The 18367-nt window shown below is 44.6% G+C and overlaps 1 protein-coding gene across 18 annotated transcripts in view; it reads left to right on the top strand.

Annotated features, from left to right (window-relative positions):
- LRRFIP1 (LRR binding FLII interacting protein 1) overlaps positions 1–3557 on the top strand; it is a 137699-nt gene extending 134142 nt beyond the window's left edge. For 14 of the 18 annotated variants that reach the window (XM_070489317.1, XM_070489316.1, XM_070489313.1 and 11 more), the window contains 2 exons: positions 955–1059; positions 2674–3557. In XM_070489317.1, the coding sequence (XP_070345418.1) occupies positions 955–1059; positions 2674–2784 (216 nt within the window). In that variant the 3' untranslated portion in view covers positions 2785–3557. The remainder of the gene's footprint in view (positions 1–954; positions 1060–2673) is intronic. The other 4 variants (XM_070489320.1, XM_070489315.1, XM_070489326.1 and 1 more) reach the window with 1 other exon arrangement.
- Positions 3558–18367: the final 14810 nt, after the last annotated feature.

Below are 18367 nucleotides of genomic sequence, written 5' to 3'. Positions count from 1 at the left end.
AAGGTCATTATTAGGATTTGGGCTGTTAGCATCGATACTAATCCTTTATAAACAATGGTTCGTTGTAGAAAGTAGCTAATGTGGCTAGGCAGTTTTTAAAAATTTTGTTTCTTAAAAATAATAGTTTAGTTAATTAAAAATAGTTTGTCTAAGGATGTCCCTCTTGCCTGCATTTTCCCTCTCTCTCTTCTTGCCAGGTTGGCTCTCTCTGGTTGCTAAATTTGGGGTGCTTGTGCCTCTAGCATGCGAGGCAAATTCGGGGCAAATTGTGTCCTAATCAAAGGGAGAGGTAAAACAGGTACTTTCCCCTTCAGCTGTGGGTAAACATGGCTGGGACTTTTTGGAATTTTTACAAAATAAAAAATGAGAACCGCACAACTAGAAAGTGATGAGTTATGAAGCGTGCCGTTGATTGCGGCAGAGTGACAGTCTCGGGCAGGCCTTGGCTGCTCCTGTCCGTGACTGCAGGCCCTGGCTGTGGATGCCATCCCAAAGCCTCCTCCTTTCACTCCTCTCTGTGAGTTCCTTGCCTCTCCCTCTCCCTCTCCTGCTCCCTCTCCCTGTCCCACCGACCCGGGGAGAGATTAGACTGGAGCTGAGGTCCTGGTGGGACATTTGCCTTACCAGCATCGCTCTGCTTTGACCTACCTCCTTGCCAGCAGAATAGTCCCACAGAGGGGAGAGGTGGCAGCAAGGGCATCAGCACCATGGGAACTAGGGTCCGAGAGGAAATAAGTCTCCACTAGGTATCAGTATCGCATTGCTCAAAAATATTGAACAAATAGCTGCTTGGCTGGCCCCTGTATACTAGTCAAAAATGCTAGGTTATCATTATTTGCATGGTGTAGTCTCCCATTTTACTAAATCATACCCTTTGGTCTCAAATATGATAAAGCCATTGGAGAAAGAAAACAGGCCTATCCGTTTATACGTATGGTTTTCCCTTCCTTTTAGGTAATAAGGTTAGAGAGTCAGGTATCCCGTTATAAATCGGCTGCTGAAAATGCAGAAAAAATAGAAGATGAACTTAAGGCTGAAAAAAGGAAACTCCAAAGAGAGGTAAACGTTCTAGGCTGTTTCTAGGAGAAGAACGGGTAATGACATTCTAGCTGGGAGAGAAGAGGGAGGATTTACCACCAGGAGATCCGCCCTGGATTGTTCATTGTGAGATCATCCCAACCACCCTGAAGGGCCATGCTCAGACCACGGAGGACATCCTAGTTTGGCCACTTAGGAGCTTAGGGCACAATCCCTGTTGGTCGTTCCTCTTGGTGATTGTAGCAATTCTGCCTCCATCTTCTGGCTTCCCCCATGAAGTCTGTCCCTCTGACTATGGGCCCTTTGTTGGGGATCTTATTTTCCTCTCTAGCTTCTCTCAAGTTCTCTTTCTCTCTGTTTCTATACAGTTTCACTCCACTGTGTTATATGTGGCTCTCTTGCTATTTATTCTGCTTGGGATGTGTTGTGTTTCTTGGATCTGGGAAGTCTTTTTTCTAAATCAGTTTTGGAAAATTTTCAGCCATGATCTCCTTGAGTAAGTCCTCTTCTCAGTCTCTCCACTTTCCCTCTGGGACTCTAATCAGAGGGTGTCAGACCTTCTCCGGGCAGCCTCCACATTTCCTAACCACCTGTCTTTTCTATTTCCCATCTTCTTACCTCTCTCAGTTGCATAATGTACAGTTTTTGCACAGATCTTCCAGTTCACCTCCTTTTTTTTTTTTAAAGTCTATTCGTTCCTGGTAGTTTCTTGTGTGGTCCTGCATGCCTCTCTGTTAATTGTATCCCTATTTCTTTAAAGATTTCATACAGTGCTGTTCTATTTTCCACATCTGAAAACTGAAACATATTCGGGTCTAATTCTGTGGTTTATTGCTTCCCTTGACTTAAATGGTTTTCTGTGTTCGGTGTTTTGCGAGGTTATGCTTGATTTGAATTTGTAGGAATACTCCAGGCCTGATTTGGGGAAATTTCCTGCAAAGAGGGTTTGCATTTGCTTCGGCCTCTGCTGGGGAGAAGCAGGGCAGGGGCGTTCACCTGGTCCCAGAACCCCAACCACCCTCCTTGAGGGTTTTGGATTGGAAGCAGAGCTGCAGACTCTCTTCTAGTGATGCATGTCTCCACAGTCACCTGGCTGTTGTACCCCTACCTTCGGGCACCTGTGCTCTGCCTGGCTGCCTGCTGGTCCAGGCAGCTCCCTGCTGATGTGGCTTCAGCCCTGACTCCCAGGCTCTGTGGCCCTGGCCCCCAGGTGTGACCATCTTGGCCTCAGGCATTCCTGCTTTGGTTTCTGGCTGCAGAAACCTTGCTCCCAGCTTCCCAGGGCTATGGGGACCACCTCCTGCAGCTGTTCCCTGCTCAGCTTTTGTTTCTTTCTTTGCTTGCCTCACTTACCTTTTGGGACCATCAGGATCCCCAAGATTGCACCATGTCCAGGGTCTAGTTGTTTCAGAAGAGGAAGGTTCCCTTGTTACTCATGAGGCTGGAATCTCCCACCTTGGGTTACTTTTTAAATTAAGCACTATCTGTATACACACACAGATATGGGTGTATTCTTAGGATCTCAGTGGGGGTCCAGGTTCTAATTGCAGTTTTCAGTAAGGTTGGAATCTTGGCGATCCTGTGACGTTTGGAGGGAACAACTTCCTCAAAGCTGCCTTTCCTCTTTGTTTCCAGCTTCGCTCTGCACTGGACAAAACAGAAGAGCTTGAAGTAAGCAACGGCCACTTAGTGAAGCGTCTGGAAAAAATGAAAGCAAACCGGAGTGCGCTTATGTCCCAGCAGTGAACACCAGCTCTGAGCGGGAACCCGACTGGTGAATGGGGAGCATTGTTTCCTAGGCTTTTCTCTGTTCCTGTTCTGGAAGCTGCTGCTTCCCCTGCTTCTGCGAGAACATCCCAGTGAGCACTCGGCTCCCTCGTGCTCCCGAGCTGGCTCAACCATGGGAGCCCCAGCAGCCACCAGATGCCTCTGTCTGCAGACCCCGACCCCAGGCTGGGGCCATCTCTCCAAACCTGCAGGTGATTTAATAAGCACACTGGGCCCGTGGGAGCCCTGTCTCCAATGGCACAGCAGCCTCTTAATGCCATTTAAAATGGTGATCAAAGTAAAGATTAAAGTGGGACTTGAGTTTTCTTTTCATGTGTCTTGCTGAAAATTAAGGGGAAATGTTACAGCGTTGGGACTTCCTTTCCTGGCAGAATCTACAATTTGAGCGACTTCAGTAGTATCTCTTAGTCCATGCTTTTCACACACAAAACACTGTGGAACCACAAGCCATTACCAAGCAAAACTCTCTCACTAGAAACAAGAGGATGGTCCAGAAGTAAAAGTGACCTTAAGAAGACTCTTTCCAGGCAACAAATGAAGCTTTTCTAAGGGATTTTTGCATCAGTTCAATCATAAGAATACTTTTTTTCCAGGATAATTAGGCAACAGCTTCACTGAAAATGATAGCTTTTCATTTGCATTATTTAATCCTTATATTTGGAATTGAAGTTGTTAACTTCTTTTAAAGAATGTACTATTAGAAAAATTAAAAAAATGAAATGTTAAAAGACTTTAGCAATGTGGTTTTTATTTTTTTTTTCCCACTGAGAAAGAAGGTCTTTATTTAACTGACTTCATATTAATTGCTCTGTATCTTTTGGGTTATCTTTTTATTTTTTAAACATATCAAATCAATTCATTTTTCTCTCCTTGTTTAAAAAAAAAGGTGCATTTACAGTGGATAAGAACAGTGTACTTAGAAGAATCAGCACTCTTAGAATAAAAAGTAAACTGGAGAAGTTACAGACCAGAGCAGAGACAACTATGAGATCTTCAAGGACAAAAGTAGAAAAAATTTAGGGCCAGCCCAGTGGCACAGCAGTTAAGTTTGCATGTTCCACTTCAGTAGCCCAGTTCACTGGTTCAGATCCTGGGTGCAGACCTACACACCACTTGTCAAGCCATGCTGTGGCAGGCATCCCACAGAGAAAGTAGAAGAAGATGGGCACGGATGTTAGCTCAGGGCCAGTCTTCCTTAGCAAAAAGAAGAGGCTTGCTGTCAGATGTTAGCTCAGGGCTAATCTTCCTAAAAAAAAATGTTTTTAAAAAGTTTGGCTTCTTGCTGACTTTTAGTTACTCCTTGTATATGTTGTGTCTCTATTAAGGCTGGTTAAGCAGGCCAGCTGTTCAGAATATTAGCAAGTGCAAAGCAAGACAGTATCATCCAAGACTATACCTCATGCTGGCACTTGGGGAATGCTAGTTTAGGGGACTTGAGTTGCATGTATATAATTAAGAAAGTGCTCCCAACATTATGCTACAGGTCACAAGGGTTCATCCCCCGGCACTGTCGGGATCCAGGATACGCAAGGCGACGTTTCCTTAGGTAGTTCACGTCTCCTCGTGCCGGGAACAGTTTGTGGTTCAGATCTTCTTGAGTACTCCACAGACAGAATCATCCACCACTAACCACACGCCAGTGCCCACAGACCCACAATAGCTGTTGCATATTCAAGACCCGTGTTTTTATACAGAAACCCACTCTGTATTGAGCCCATAAAAGCTCCAACTCTCCACAGCAGTGTGGTTTGTATATTTACCTAAGAGCTGTAGGAGGATTGGTTTCAAAAGATTCTACTTAGTGAGCATTGTGTTCCGAGTTCTTTCAAGAATGCCATGTATCAGTCAGGGTCCAGTCTGAAAACAGAAACCACCCCGTGATTTGAACAGGGAAAACGTAATACAGAGGACAATTAACCTGTAACGGGATTAGCTGCTAAGAAAGGATGAAAGAGAACTGTAAAGAATGTCCTGGAGCTGGGGAGAGTGCCCAAGGAAGGGACCTCATTGGAGGGCTTGGGGCCACCGCCCACTGTGGGGGGCAGACGGGGGCTGACACCAGCAGGCAGGAAACATGGGCTAGGACCCGGAGCAAACTTTGCTGGAGCGTGGACACCACTAGGTGACCCAAGTTGCACATCACGGGCGCCATGTGAACAAGGAGGACTAAAGAACAGCTGAAGGACCCACCACCACCTTCTGACCACACTGGGCAAGACGGCCAAGGAGAGATGTTCGCTTCCTTGTCTTATCCTTAAGGTTTTCTTCCAAGACATCTTAATACAAGCATGTTTAACAAGTAAAACATCCGTACGTATAGCTCTTAAATAATACTACGAATGGCAAACGCTTATATGGCACTTAGACATGCCTGGCAATTAGATGCTTTTATGTATTTTCACTCATTTAATTTTCTTGAAAATTCTATGAGGTTATAGATGAGAAAACCAGAGCCCAGGGAAGTTAACTGGCCCCCGAGTGTCAGAGCTGGTGGGTGGAGGCTGCAAAGACGATTCACGCTTGTCTTCCAGCCCTGGGAAGATGCTGTTTCCCAAATAGGTGGCTCTGAATAAACCAAACCCTTAGTCCTACCTCTCACACTAATCCTTATAGACACAGCAAATCCATGTTACACGCACGTAGGAATCAGAGGAAAATGAAACACGATTTTTAAATTTATTTCATAGAATAAACCTTTCCTGTGGATGTAGCTATTAGAATTTGTTTTGGGTTTTTTTCATCCCTGTAACCCAGCATTGCTCAACCTCACGCTACCGACATCCTGGGCCCCTCCTTCTGGGTAGCTAGGTGGCTGTCCTGTGTGTCACTGAGCGGCGTACCAGGCCTTTACCCGTAGATGCCAGTAGACCCCACCCTGAGTCATGACAACCAAAAATGTCTCCAGACATTGTCAAATGTCCATGGGGGTGAGTTGGTGGGGAGGGGGGGGTGCAAAAGCTTCCACCCTACCCCATTGAGAACCACTGCTCTAACCTGAATCAGAAGATTGGAAGAATAAAAGAGGCGGTGGTTGAAACTTCAACCTGGACCAGCATTCCTACTGTATGTTTCCCACTAATTGTTTTTAATTTTACAAATGAAATAGCATTTAGGACACAGAGCAACCCACTCAAAAGACATCTTAAATGGGTAATATAAATAGGTAACAAAAATCAAATGCAGTTCAGAATTGCAAGGAGATATTATTCTCCATTGTGTTTTAGATTTCCTAGTTTAATGATCCAAAATGTAAGCTAAAGGATTGAAAGTTACTGTTCATATGTTTTTAAATTTATGTTATTATTTAGTAAATGCAGATTTCTGCTTTGTGCAGCATTGAGCTCTCGGGAAATATAAGATGAATGCCCACCTTAAGGAGGCTGTGTTCCTAAGGAAGAGAAAGACCACACGCTCAGCCACAGAAGGCAGTGCGGAACATGGGGTAGAGAAGTGCCGGGTGGAGCCGGCCAGTTTCAAATTTTCAAACTTGGGCACAAGCATTGGGTGTGTTTCTCCAAGTGGCCCAGATGGGAGGAGGCACATATGTGCATGTGCCTATCTGGGTTTCTGAAGGTGACAGAGCTGCTGTCTACTGACCTGCCTGGCTCCCTACACCTGCAGCCACAGGTCGGGAACACCTGATCCCCTCTGGCGTGGAGGATACTTGGGGACTTAGAGGAGCCCAGCTCAGTGGTTGGGAGCTCTGCCCTGTGCCCAGGAGCCTCCAGGACTCCATCCCCACCCAGCTCCCAGGCTCTTGCTTGCTCCTTTCACCTCTCTGCTGGAATATATAGCCCCCATCACCACTTGCCAGATGGCTCCTACCCGGTCCTCAAGCACAGTGAATACTAAGCAGGCTCTGCTCGTCCTGAGTGGAGTGGCACTGCCCGTGGCTGGGTTTGTCTCCCTATGCAATTGCCTGTCCCTTTGGGTGGCATAATAACAAGAACACCACAGACTTGGGTCAAAGTTTTATCTTAACATTCTCTAAATCCCCAGAGGTTCCTCGCCCGGATTTAGATGTGGGCAGCCAGGAGAATGAAGGAGGAGTGTTCTTTGGGTTTGTGTTTATTCCTCTCCACTAGCCTCTGTCCCACCTCTGCCACCATGGGCACTTGCGGAGGCCCACTGAGCTCTGCCTTCTGCAGACAGCACCCATGTCTGGCTCTCTGCGGCTCTGAACAAATCATAGCCCTACTCCCAATTCGGGTGCCCTGAGACTTTCCGCAGCTTGAGCTTCTCCCGTGTGGTCACCCCCAACTACGGGCATGCGGCCCGAGGGCAAGGCCGCCTCTGCTTCACTGCTCTGGCCTGCTTGGATCTTCCTACTTGGATATTCTCAGCCTACCTCAGCCAGCCTGGAATTTTGTAGCTACTAAGAGCAATCGTTATTCACCCACCATGATTTTACTAAGTGTGGGTTTTTTTTTTTCTTTTGAGGAAGATTAGCCCTGAGCTAACATCTGCTACCAATTCTCCTCTTTTGCTGAGGAAGACTGGCCTTGAGCTAACATCCATGCCCATCTTCCTCTACTTTATGTGTGGGACGCCTACCACAGCATGGCTTGCCAAGCGGTGCCATGTCCGCACCCGGGATCCGAACCAGTGAACCCTGGGCTGCTGAAGAACGTGCGCACTTAACCACTGCACCACGGGGCCAGCCCCTCAACCACATTATCTTAAAACCATGCTTAGTGGGGCCAACCCGGTCAGAAGCCCAGGTGTTATTGTTGACCCTTTCCTCTTCCTCACCCCCCTCTACACTCATCTCAAGCACATGGCTCTATCAATTCTACTTATGAAAGATCTCAGAAGTCCATCCTTTTCCCCATCACCATCGCTATCCCTCTGGGCCAGCCCATCATCACTGGCAACCTACGCTTCCCCGGTCTCCTCTGTTCCAGTCTTCTTCACTCCTCCGATCCATTAGACTGAACTTTTTTAAAAAACATGATTATGCCACTACCTCCTCCACATCTATAATTATATTTAATCTTTGCAATAACCCATGGAGGTGGGTTCCTTTATCACCTCCATTTAATAGGTAAGAAAACTGAGGCAGAGAAAAATTAGGCAACTTGCCTAAAGGGACACAACTATGGAATGGAGGGCCCTGTTTTAGAACCAGAGCAACATGATTCTGGCTCTCCTCATGCGCACTCTGCTCTGCTGTGAGGTCAGGCGGCAGCTCTGTCTAGTCCAGCACCGGCGGCGCGATGCTTCTCACAGTGTCTGCTGTACAGCACTCAAGAAACGGTGGCTCGTGTTGCTTCTTCATTATTGTAACCACCGCTATTACTATGACTCCCAGAGTGTGTTTTCATGAACCACTAATTCCTAGGAAGGTTAGTAAGGACTCTGAGCAAGAAGAATTCTATAAACAAATATTCTTTGGTAACACTTAGCTAAACAGTCACTGGGTTTGCTTGTTGAGAAGCATTTACATGTGAATGTCATTGGGATTTCTTAAGAGAGAAAAGGACTAGGTGCCATTTTCCCAAACTCTTTGATTGTGGACTCTGTTTTTTCATAGAGCCTTCTGGCATCAGGGCTCTTTAGAGCATAATTTAGGAAATACTGTTCTAGCCACAAGGCGAGGCACAGCATGTGGGTTCCTAGCCTGAGTCCCCTGCTCCCAAACCTGCCTCCAGATGCACCCCAGCATCCCTCCCCACTACGCTCTTCAATATCTTGACCCTTCACAGTCCAGAGAGTGAGATTCCATTCTTCTCCCACCATAGAAGCTTCTGGGAGTTGCAGATTTGGGTGTTCAAGGCTCGACTATGCTTGAGAGGACCAACCCAGAAGGGTCTTCAGGTGTGGTCACCACATTACAAGCCCATTAGCAAAACCACAGTTTAATTCATTGAACTACTCTCTCCTCATCCTCTTCTTCATCAAAATTTCCTTGTTCCACCATTTTCCTTTCTTTCAGAGCCCTACAGTCTACTCTCCCAGGGGCTGGTTATCCAAATTTATGAAGATAGTTAATTTTCCCCATTTTCAAAAGGAGACTAACAGGACTGATTCTCAATTTCTGTAAATGAGAATAATATACTTGTTGTGTTACTGACTTGGATCACAGCCTTCCAGATGTTTTTGACCAAACTCATCAAAGTGTTTATGAGAACCGGGGCAGAGCGCAGAATACAGTTTCCATAGTCCACCGTCTGCTGCAGCTCTATCTTATTTATCAACACAGATGGAAAATCACAAATAAAATCAAAAAGTCAGATTCTACAACATAGTGAAAGACTAATTCAACACAATAATGTAGGGTATGTAGATTGCTTCCTATTAGAGAAGCTATTAATAGGTCAATTAAGAAAAACCATTTGATCGTCTCATTGGGACCCAAGAAGATTTCCTAAGGATAAAACTCAGACTGAGGAATAGAAGGATAGCTCCTAAAGATCATTAAAAATACTATCTCAAACAGGTAACATCACATTCTATAGTAAAACAGCAAATAGAAGCATTTTCGTTTAAATCAAGAAGAAAACAAAGATGCCTAGTTAGTACTGTTTAGACAGTACAATAAAACACGGAATAGTAATAAGCTATAAATATTGGAAAAGAGGCGTAATAAGTATTATTTGTCCTCAATTGCAAAACTATAGAATTTAATGAGAGTATAAGTTCCTTAAAATATTAGGATGTTATCAATGTACAGAAATCAATAGCTTTCCTGTATATCAACACTGACTAGTTAGATTTAGATCATATTATGGGGGAATCTCATTCATAATAGTGAAAAAACTCCCTCTGAAACCAAAACAATAGTAATAACCCTAAGAAATAGAAGACTGTGTTAGGGAATCTATACATTCTGCTAAGAAATGTAAGACATGAAAAACCACACACAGGTAAAGTAAGAATAAACATCATAAAGGTGTAACTTTCTTCTGAATTTATAGATTTAATAATTTCTTACGAAAGTCACTTTGAGTTTTTTGGGGGGTAATCTCACAAAAATTTTTCTAACAGTCATCTGGAAGTTAAAAAAACATTACAACTAGTTTAGATAATTTTGATAAAAGACAGTGTGGGGGGCAGTGAGTAAGGTGTTACGGATATTTACAAAGGTATAAGGACAGGGTTCTAGGTAATTTTGCTGCAAGTGCCTTTGCTGTAGACATCTTTACTATAAACATTTTTGCTGCACAACTAATTAGCCATAAGGCAATTTTGCCATAAGAGATAAAATAATAAAAAATTGAAGAGGGATATTAATTTAAAAGGACATAGGAAACATGAAAAAGTGAATCACAAAATTAAAAAGACTTGGTTGGAAAATACATTTCTAATACATTTAAAATGTGTGTATGTAGTTCGTGGCAATACTGCACACGTAACTTTTTTTCATCTTTTACGGCAAAATTGCCTTACGGCCAATTAGTCACACAGCGAAAATGCATGCAAGAAAGATGTTTACAGCGAAAACACCAGACACGCAAGGACAGACAGGTCCCTGGGAGGCGACGGGCAGCCTCCCTCACAAGGGGGGCCCGCCCCTATGCTCTGCCATGTCCTCCCGCTGCGTTCCCCGAGGATTCCCAGGGTATGGCTTCCACGCCCTCCGGGCGGCTCTACAACTGTGCCCCACTCCTGCCAACCTCAGTCGATTCCACACATTTCAGCCCCTAATGAGGACGTTCATTAACTCCCCAAGCATCCGCTAGACTGTACATTCCTGGAGAGGAACTGCTTTAAGCTTTGTACTCCATCGCCTGCCTGATGCACAGTAGGACCTCAGCGGGTGTTTGCGGAATAAAAAATGTTCACAATTCCTGAATAGAGAGGTAAATAACGCCTAAGGGCATCAAAGACCACCGGGGACAACATCTCAAGTATATCTCTGTCTATGCAGCTCCCCCAAAATATGCAAAGGGAGGCTCTGCGAGAAGCAGGATTATAGGGGATTTCTATTTTCTTCTTTACGTTTTTCTGCACTTTCTACATGAAACACATGTAACTTTAATAATGTGAAAATATTTAAAAGTTAGAAGCAATAAATTAAGTGTAAAAAGTCTGATCATAAAATGCAAGTAAAAATTAGTGTGTAAATACCATTATTCTAAACTCGGAATGGGGTAAAATCACGGTGATAAATCACAAAGAGATCGACAGATTTCACAAAAAGGTAAAACTTCACATCGAAACAACATAAACCCCAAATCAATTTAAGTCCAGACAAGGCCGGGCAGAGAAGGTACACACACGCACACACACACAGAGTGAACCCTGACCAGGAGAAGTGAGGATCCCACTGCCTCAGGGCTGGTGGGATGTCAGGAGGCGGTGACAAAAAACTAAGATTTTAGTGCAATCTTAGACGATTTTAAACAACAACAATTTTAACAAAATGCTTTTTAAAAAGTCAAAATTAATGCAAAAAAATCAAGATTTTAAAGACAGGATAACAGTGCCTAGTGGAGCCATAACAGAGCTGAGGCAAAAGGGAAAATGCGGAGTACTGATTGAGATATTTTGTTCATCTTGGATTTTTCGTTACTTTTGATGCTCTTAAACGACTGCATGAAATATGATTTATCTTGACTGAGTTTTTGGGGACTCCCTTAAATTTTGTACCCGGAGCAAATAAATGCCTCACCCTCTCCCCCAAGCCTCGGCCCTGCTAACGCTATGTTAAAGGACTGTCCCAAGGAGGACACGTGGTGGCAGCCACGAAGAGGGGACACTTGGGGGTGGAAACGGCCTGCGCAGGATGGCCAGGCATGGTTGTCCGGCCGCTGCGCCCAGACCAGGGGGCACTCTGGCCTCTGCCCGCAGGGGCAGCGCCACCCACCTTTTCCTCCGCTGGCTGTGCATGGCCGCGCCGTTGGGAAAGGCTCCCCGGGACGGCGCTGCGCACCCCGCCCCAGCCCGGAGCTCCTCTCCCGCCCCCGGCGGGTGCAAACCACAGCCAGCGACCTCGTTCCCGCTTTCGCGCCCGCAAGCCGGGCCAATCACGGCGTCGCCCCTGTTGGCGCCGACCAATGGGAGCGCCCCGCCAGGAAGGGGGCGGGCCGCGGGTGGCCGTTACCCGACAGGCCCCGCGGCTGCACGCGGAGCGCTGCTGGCTCAGAGGCGGCGGCCGCATCCGGAGCGTCGCGCGTGGTGGCGGCGGTGACAGTGCGGCTCCAAGGTGCGACGGGCGTGGCTGCGGGCCGGCGGGGCGCAGGCCAGGGCTTGAGGGGACGCGGCAGCGAAGCCTGGCTGTGGTGAGTCCCGGTGGCGAGGGCCGTCCGGAGGGCCGCGTGGGTGGAGGAGGCCCGCGAGGGTTCGGCCGGCGAGTCCGGGGTGGAGGCTGCGGGGTTGGGGTGGGGAGGGCCGCTGTGGCCCCGGGGCTTGCGCATCCGTCAGGTCGCCTTGGGGTTCCAGAACCCCCCCAATTTGGCGCCTTTACGTTCGGTTCACCGGGGCTGAGGCGGACTTGCACCCCCAAAGCTCGTCCGGTGCAAAGTGGACGTCACTCGTGTTTGTCGTTGTGACAGGTGTTTATGGGGCCTCCACCGCGGGCGGGCATGGGATCCAGGCAGCCGGGACAGCCTAGAGTGACAAATGGACAATGGACGTTAATCACTGACCCAAACACGCGTGACGGGTGGCGGAAGTGTGGGCTGGTTTCCAGACCGACAGAGGTTCCAGATCTAATGCGAAGGGCCGGGGAGGTTTCCCTAAAAACGGGTATTAAGGGTGAGATCTGAAGGTCTGGAAGAAGTTCGAGGTGGTTGGGGGCGGGGAGGGCGGCAGGCAGCGAGAACGCACGTGGCCCGGCTCGTTTGATCCGGAAGACGCGTGGTGCCAAGGGTAACGCAGAGTCCGGGCCCTTGGGGGGTCTTATAGGGCGTCCTAAGGTTTTGATCTTTATCCAGAGAATAAGGACAGTGTTGCTGAGTTTTAAGCGCTGGGGTGAACTGATATTTGCATTTCGGGAAGATGATTCTGCCCAGCTAGGAAGTTACTGCCTGATCCGTGTGGGAGTCAGTGCTCTCTGATCAAGATGACTCGGGGGTTAAAATGGACGAGACCTGGTGGGGATGAGGGAAGTGTGGAGGGAGAGTTCTGTGGTTTCTGGCTTGGTTCTGGGATCGAAAACCCAGGAGGGAATCGTTTGGTAACTGAAAACTGGGAGGACGGAATAACGATGGGTATATACCTAAGAGTGGAATTGCTGGATCACGTGGTCATTTTCTAAATTTGTGGGGAACTGCCAGGCTGCACCATTTTACATTCCCACCAGCAGTGTATGAGGGTTCCGATTTCTCCATATCCTTGCCAACGCATTTTCTGTTTCTGTTTGTTTTTTGTTTTTTATAGCCATCCTAGTGGGTGTAAAGTGGTATCTCATTGTGGTATTGATTTCATTTCCCTAATGAATAAGGCCATATTAAGAGTCTTTTCATGTGTTTATCGGCCATTTGCATATCTTCTTTGGAGAAATGGTTGTTCAAGTCCTTTGCTCTTTGTTTTTTTCTGAGGAAGATTGTCCCTAAGCTAGCATCTGTGCCAGTCTTCCTCTATTTTGTATGTGGGACGCTGCCACAGCATGGCCAATGAGTGGAGTAGGTCCGCACAGGAGATCTGAACCTGTGAACCTGGGCCACACAAGTGGAGAGCACAGAACATTAACCCCTCTGCCACAGGGCCGGCCCCCCTTTGCTCATTTTTAAAATTGGGTTGTTTGTCTTTTTGTTGTTGAATTGTAAGAGTTCTTTGTATATTCTGAGTAATAGACCCTTATCAGATATATGATTTGCAAGTGTTTTTGTTACACTAAAATTTTTCCTCTTGCCAAAGTCTTGGACCTTGAGTGTCTGTTCATATTTAAGAACGAAGCTTGCAACACATTGAATGCAGGTTTGAATGCAGAATCAGATAAGAGTGAGAATCCAGTTTACTAAGACAGATATTAAAGAGATTTGCAAATTACGAATGTTCTTCTTACTAATTTTTTTGAAAATATACGTTTTAAATTTAAAATGTTACTTAGGTAATGGGTTTATTATTATTTATGAATAAATTAATAAATATTTTTAAATTTTGTTTTTTTTCTTTTTTTTGAGGAAGACTGGCCCAGAGCTAACATCTGTGCCCATCTTCCTCTACTTTATATGTGAGACGCCTACCACAGTATGGCGTGCCAAACGGTGCCATGTCCGCACCTGGGATCCGAACCGGTGAACCCTGGGCCGCCGAAGTGGAACATGCGAACTCAACCACTGTGCCACTAGGCTGGCCCTAAATTTTCTATTTTAGTCTAATATGATAGGTCTTAATAGATATCACCCACATAAACAAATGCTCCTTGGGGTTCTCACTGTTTTCTAAGACTCTGGAGAGTTCCTGAGTCCAAAAAGTAGGAAAACCACTGAGTCCAAAAAGTAGGAAAGCCACAATAGAATTGAGTATTCTAATGTCAATTATTTTGATAAACTAGCTTTCTTTTCATCTTCCTCTTTATTTTAAACATTTACCTGGTATTCCTAGGGTAGGATCTTTACTGCCTTAAATAAAATCACTTAAGCTGGGAGTTATTAACTTACAGTTTTTCAATGTGGTAAAGAAGTCCATAAATCCTTTAAATTATATGTGTGTGTATGTGCATTTTCTCAGGGAAGTGAGTCTGTGACTTTTATCTAATCTTCAGAAAGTCCATAACGACAGAGGTTAACAACCACTAGCCAGCTTTACGGCGATAAAAATATGAAAAGGCTATCGAGCTGTTGGTATTTGGCCAAATTTTTTCTGTCATTAGCTAAAAAAAAAAAGTATGAAACATTAAATTGGAGGTTGAGTATTTCAAGTCCAGAAAATGTCTAAGCTGCACATCTGTGTATCAATTTCAATTTGTGTGTGTTATAGGCACTTAGAACTTATGTATAAAAATGAACTCATCAGCTCCATTGCTTCCTACCCAAAAGTAAAATAATATAAAAGGCAGAAAAGTATTCCTCCTCCTAGAACCTTGTTCAGTGAGTGTGCCACCAATGATAGTGAGCTCACCTTTAGACGCAACAAGTCTAGCACCCTGTCTCCTCTCCTTACCCTTCTCTTGCTTGGTGGCCATCCCGTATTTGTCATCTTAAGATGCTCTTTCTCCTTCCCTGCTCCTTAGTCTGGTTAGCCCCTATGTGAGCATCATGATTTAATTTAGATGTCACTTTTTTATAGCTTTCCCTTACCTTTTTCAGTGCAGCTCTGCTATATTATTGTCTACTTAATTATCTGTGCAACTCAAAGTAGATATAGGTTATGTTTCTCTTACTCAGTTAGAATTTTGCTTTTTAAATACAACTCTCAGTTTTAAAAACTCCAAATGCGGGGGCCAGCCGGTGGCGTAGTGGTTAAGTTTGCACGCTCCATTTTGGCGGCCTGGGTTTGCAGTTTTAGATCCCAGGCATGGACCTACACATCACTCATCAAGCCACGCTGTGGCAGCATCCCATATACAAAATAGAGGAAGATGGGCACCAACGTTAGCTCAGGGACAGTCTTCCTCACAAAGAAAATAAAATAAAAAATCCAAATGAATTTTGTGTGTATGACATTATATCCTTTATGTCAAAATCAATACTAAATTGATAGAATAATCAATAGTATACCTAATTCCTACTTGCTTATCTTTCATATCTCAGGTTAAATGACACTTCTTTAGGAAGGCCTTCCCTAACCCTTAGATTAGATTAGGTCCTTTCATATTTCCCATAGCACCTTGTCTTTCCCCAAAGCTCTGAATTATAGAAATTTCCTAGGCTCTTGTTGCTGAGCCCCAAATTGGGCTGTAGAATATATTTTTAAGGAGTCCCAAGTGACCCTTATATCAGGCAAGCTTGAGAAAAGGTACTCTAATAAGATGTATGTGTTCCCTCCCCATCGTCCTACCCCACTTTTGGAAATTGCTTAGTTGTTGTGTGTCTTTGATCATTCCTATGTCCTGAACCCTTAGTATATGACTTAACAAATAGAGGTTCAATCATTATTGAATAAAATACTAAAGAATGTTTCTCTAGAGAAAGGAGTTCTTTCCTGAAACTGGAATGTAATTTCTTGGTAATAGGGTAGGTATATGTTTAACATCATTAGAAGCTGCCAGTTTTCCAAAATAAACAATCTGTATTTTCTCTAGCAATGTATGACTTCCTGTTTGTCCACATCCTCACCAATATTTGGTGTTATCAGTCTTTTTTTGGAAGGGGGGCATTCTAGTGAGCATGAAGTGGTGTCTTGGTAGTTTAAGCGTTCATCTCCCTGACCACTAGTGATGTTGAACACTTTCTCATACACTTAAGAGCAGTTCACGTGCCTGTGTTCTATGTATGTGAAGCAAATGTCCAAGTGTTTTCTTCCTTTTTGATTAGATTGTCTTTAAAAAAGAATTCTATGTGTGAGTTCTTTACATAATGTAGATAAGAGTGCTCTGTTGGATATATAAGTTGTGAATATTTTCTCCTAGTGTTTGGCATGTCTTTTCATTTTTTAATACCCTTTTGATGACCAGAAGTTTTAAAATTTTGCTGAAGTTCAAATTAACAACTTTTTTATTAACACCTTTTGTGTTCTGTTTAAGAAATCTTTGCCTACCCCAAAGTCATGAATTTATTCTCCTGTTTTCTTTGAGAAACTTATAAGTTTGTTTTTCACATTCAGAAATATGAGCCATCTCACGTTTGTTATTGTGTATTATGTGAGGTAGGGGTCTGGGCATTTTTTTTTCTCGTTGCAAAAATCTACTGCCAGCACCATTTGTTGAATATGCCTTAGACCTTCCTTTCCATGTTGAGTTGAATTAGTGCCTTTCTCTAAAATCAAGTGACTCTCTTTCTGACTCTCAGAATTTGTTCCTTAATCTATTAGTCTAACATACTAAACTGCCAATACCGTAGCTTTATAATAAGTCTTGAAATATATGTCATCCAACTTTGTTCTTCTAGATTGTTTTGGCTATTTTAGGTTCATTGCATTTCCATATAAATTTACTATTAGCTTGTCAACTTCTACCAAAAATTCCTCTGCAATTTTGATTGAAATTGTGTTGAATCTATAGCTTAATTTGTAGAGAACAGATCTTAACAATATTGTCTCAATTCATGAACATAGTATATCTCTCCGCTTATTTAGTTTCTCTTCAATTTCTCTTATCGATGTTTTGTAGTCTTCAATATAAAAGTCTCTTACATCTCCCATTACATTTAATTACATTTATTACATTACATTTCAGTGATATTTATAACTACCTTCTTCTCCTGCCCATTGTGTACTCCCTTTGCCTTCAGTAAGCACTTTGGCTGGTAATGGCTCTTTACCTGATGGAGTGACCCAGACCTTTGTTCCTGAAGGGTCTGGTCCATTAGTGTAGTGCTGACTGGATTGGGTTTTTGTAGTTTCCCATTTGCCTAAACCACAGGGCATGGTAATACTGAAAGACTCCCTAAGGAATCTCCTGTATGCCAAAGACGCTCTTTCTTACCCCCACTGCAGAGTAGTAGTATAGTTTCCCCTTGGTAGTCAGGATCAGTAACCCCAGCTGACACTGTAATTCCCTTCTTTGCCTGTTGATTCAGAGACATGAGGAGCCAAAGTGACCATGTGGCAGTCTGAACTTCTAGTTCAGTGGCGTCATGTCTCCTGGTGGAAGCATTTCTCCCTCAGGAACTAAGACCTTGAGGCCAGCAGAGCACAATATTGTGGGAACAGGAAGCAAAAATTTTGCTAGTAGATTACTGGGGGTGATATTGAGTGGTGTGACTCCCATTTCTCCACCTTGATTCCTGGACCCATGAAGTTTGGCTCTCGGAACAGCTCTATATGTTGGATGCTGATTTAGAGCATATGCAGCCTTCTGGAGAACCTTGCCCCAGCCCTGGAAGGTATTGTCACCTAGCTGGCATTGTAACTGAGTCTTCGAAAGGCCATCTACTGTTCTATCAAACCAACTGCTTCAGGATGTGGGGAACATGGTAAGACAATGAACTCCTTGAGTATGGGCCCATTGTCCCACTTTTTTTGCTGTGAAGTGAGTTCCTTCATCAGAAATAACACTGTGCTGAATACCATGACAGTGGATAAAGCATTCCGTAGTGGCTTGGGCAGAAGCATTGCATGCAATGAAGGCAAATTTGTATCCAGAGTGAGAATCTATTCCACTGAGGAAAAAACACTGCCCTTTCCATGATGGAAGTGGTACAATGTAATCAACCTGCCACCAGGTAATTGTCTGATCACCCTGGGGAATGGTGCCATATTGGGGACTCAACGTTAGTCTCTGCTGCTGGCAGTTTGCCAGACTGGCCTTGGTGAGTGGAAGTCCATGCTGCTGAGTGCATGCGTAACTTCCGTACCTGCCACCATGGACCCTTTGTGCAGGAGTCCATTGGGCGATGACAGGGTGGCTGGGGAAAGAAGAAGCTGATAGGTATCGACAGAATGGATCATCCTATCCACTTGATTATTAAAATCCTCCTCTGCTGACAGCTTTTGGTGAAGGTTCACATTAGGACACAAATATTTTCACATGTTATGCCCATTCGGAGAGGTC

Source organism: Equus asinus, chromosome 19, assembly GCF_041296235.1.
Source record: "Equus asinus isolate D_3611 breed Donkey chromosome 19, EquAss-T2T_v2, whole genome shotgun sequence".
NCBI lineage: Eukaryota > Metazoa > Chordata > Mammalia > Perissodactyla > Equidae > Equus > Equus asinus.
This window is presented reverse-complemented; position numbering and strand designations above follow the sequence as displayed.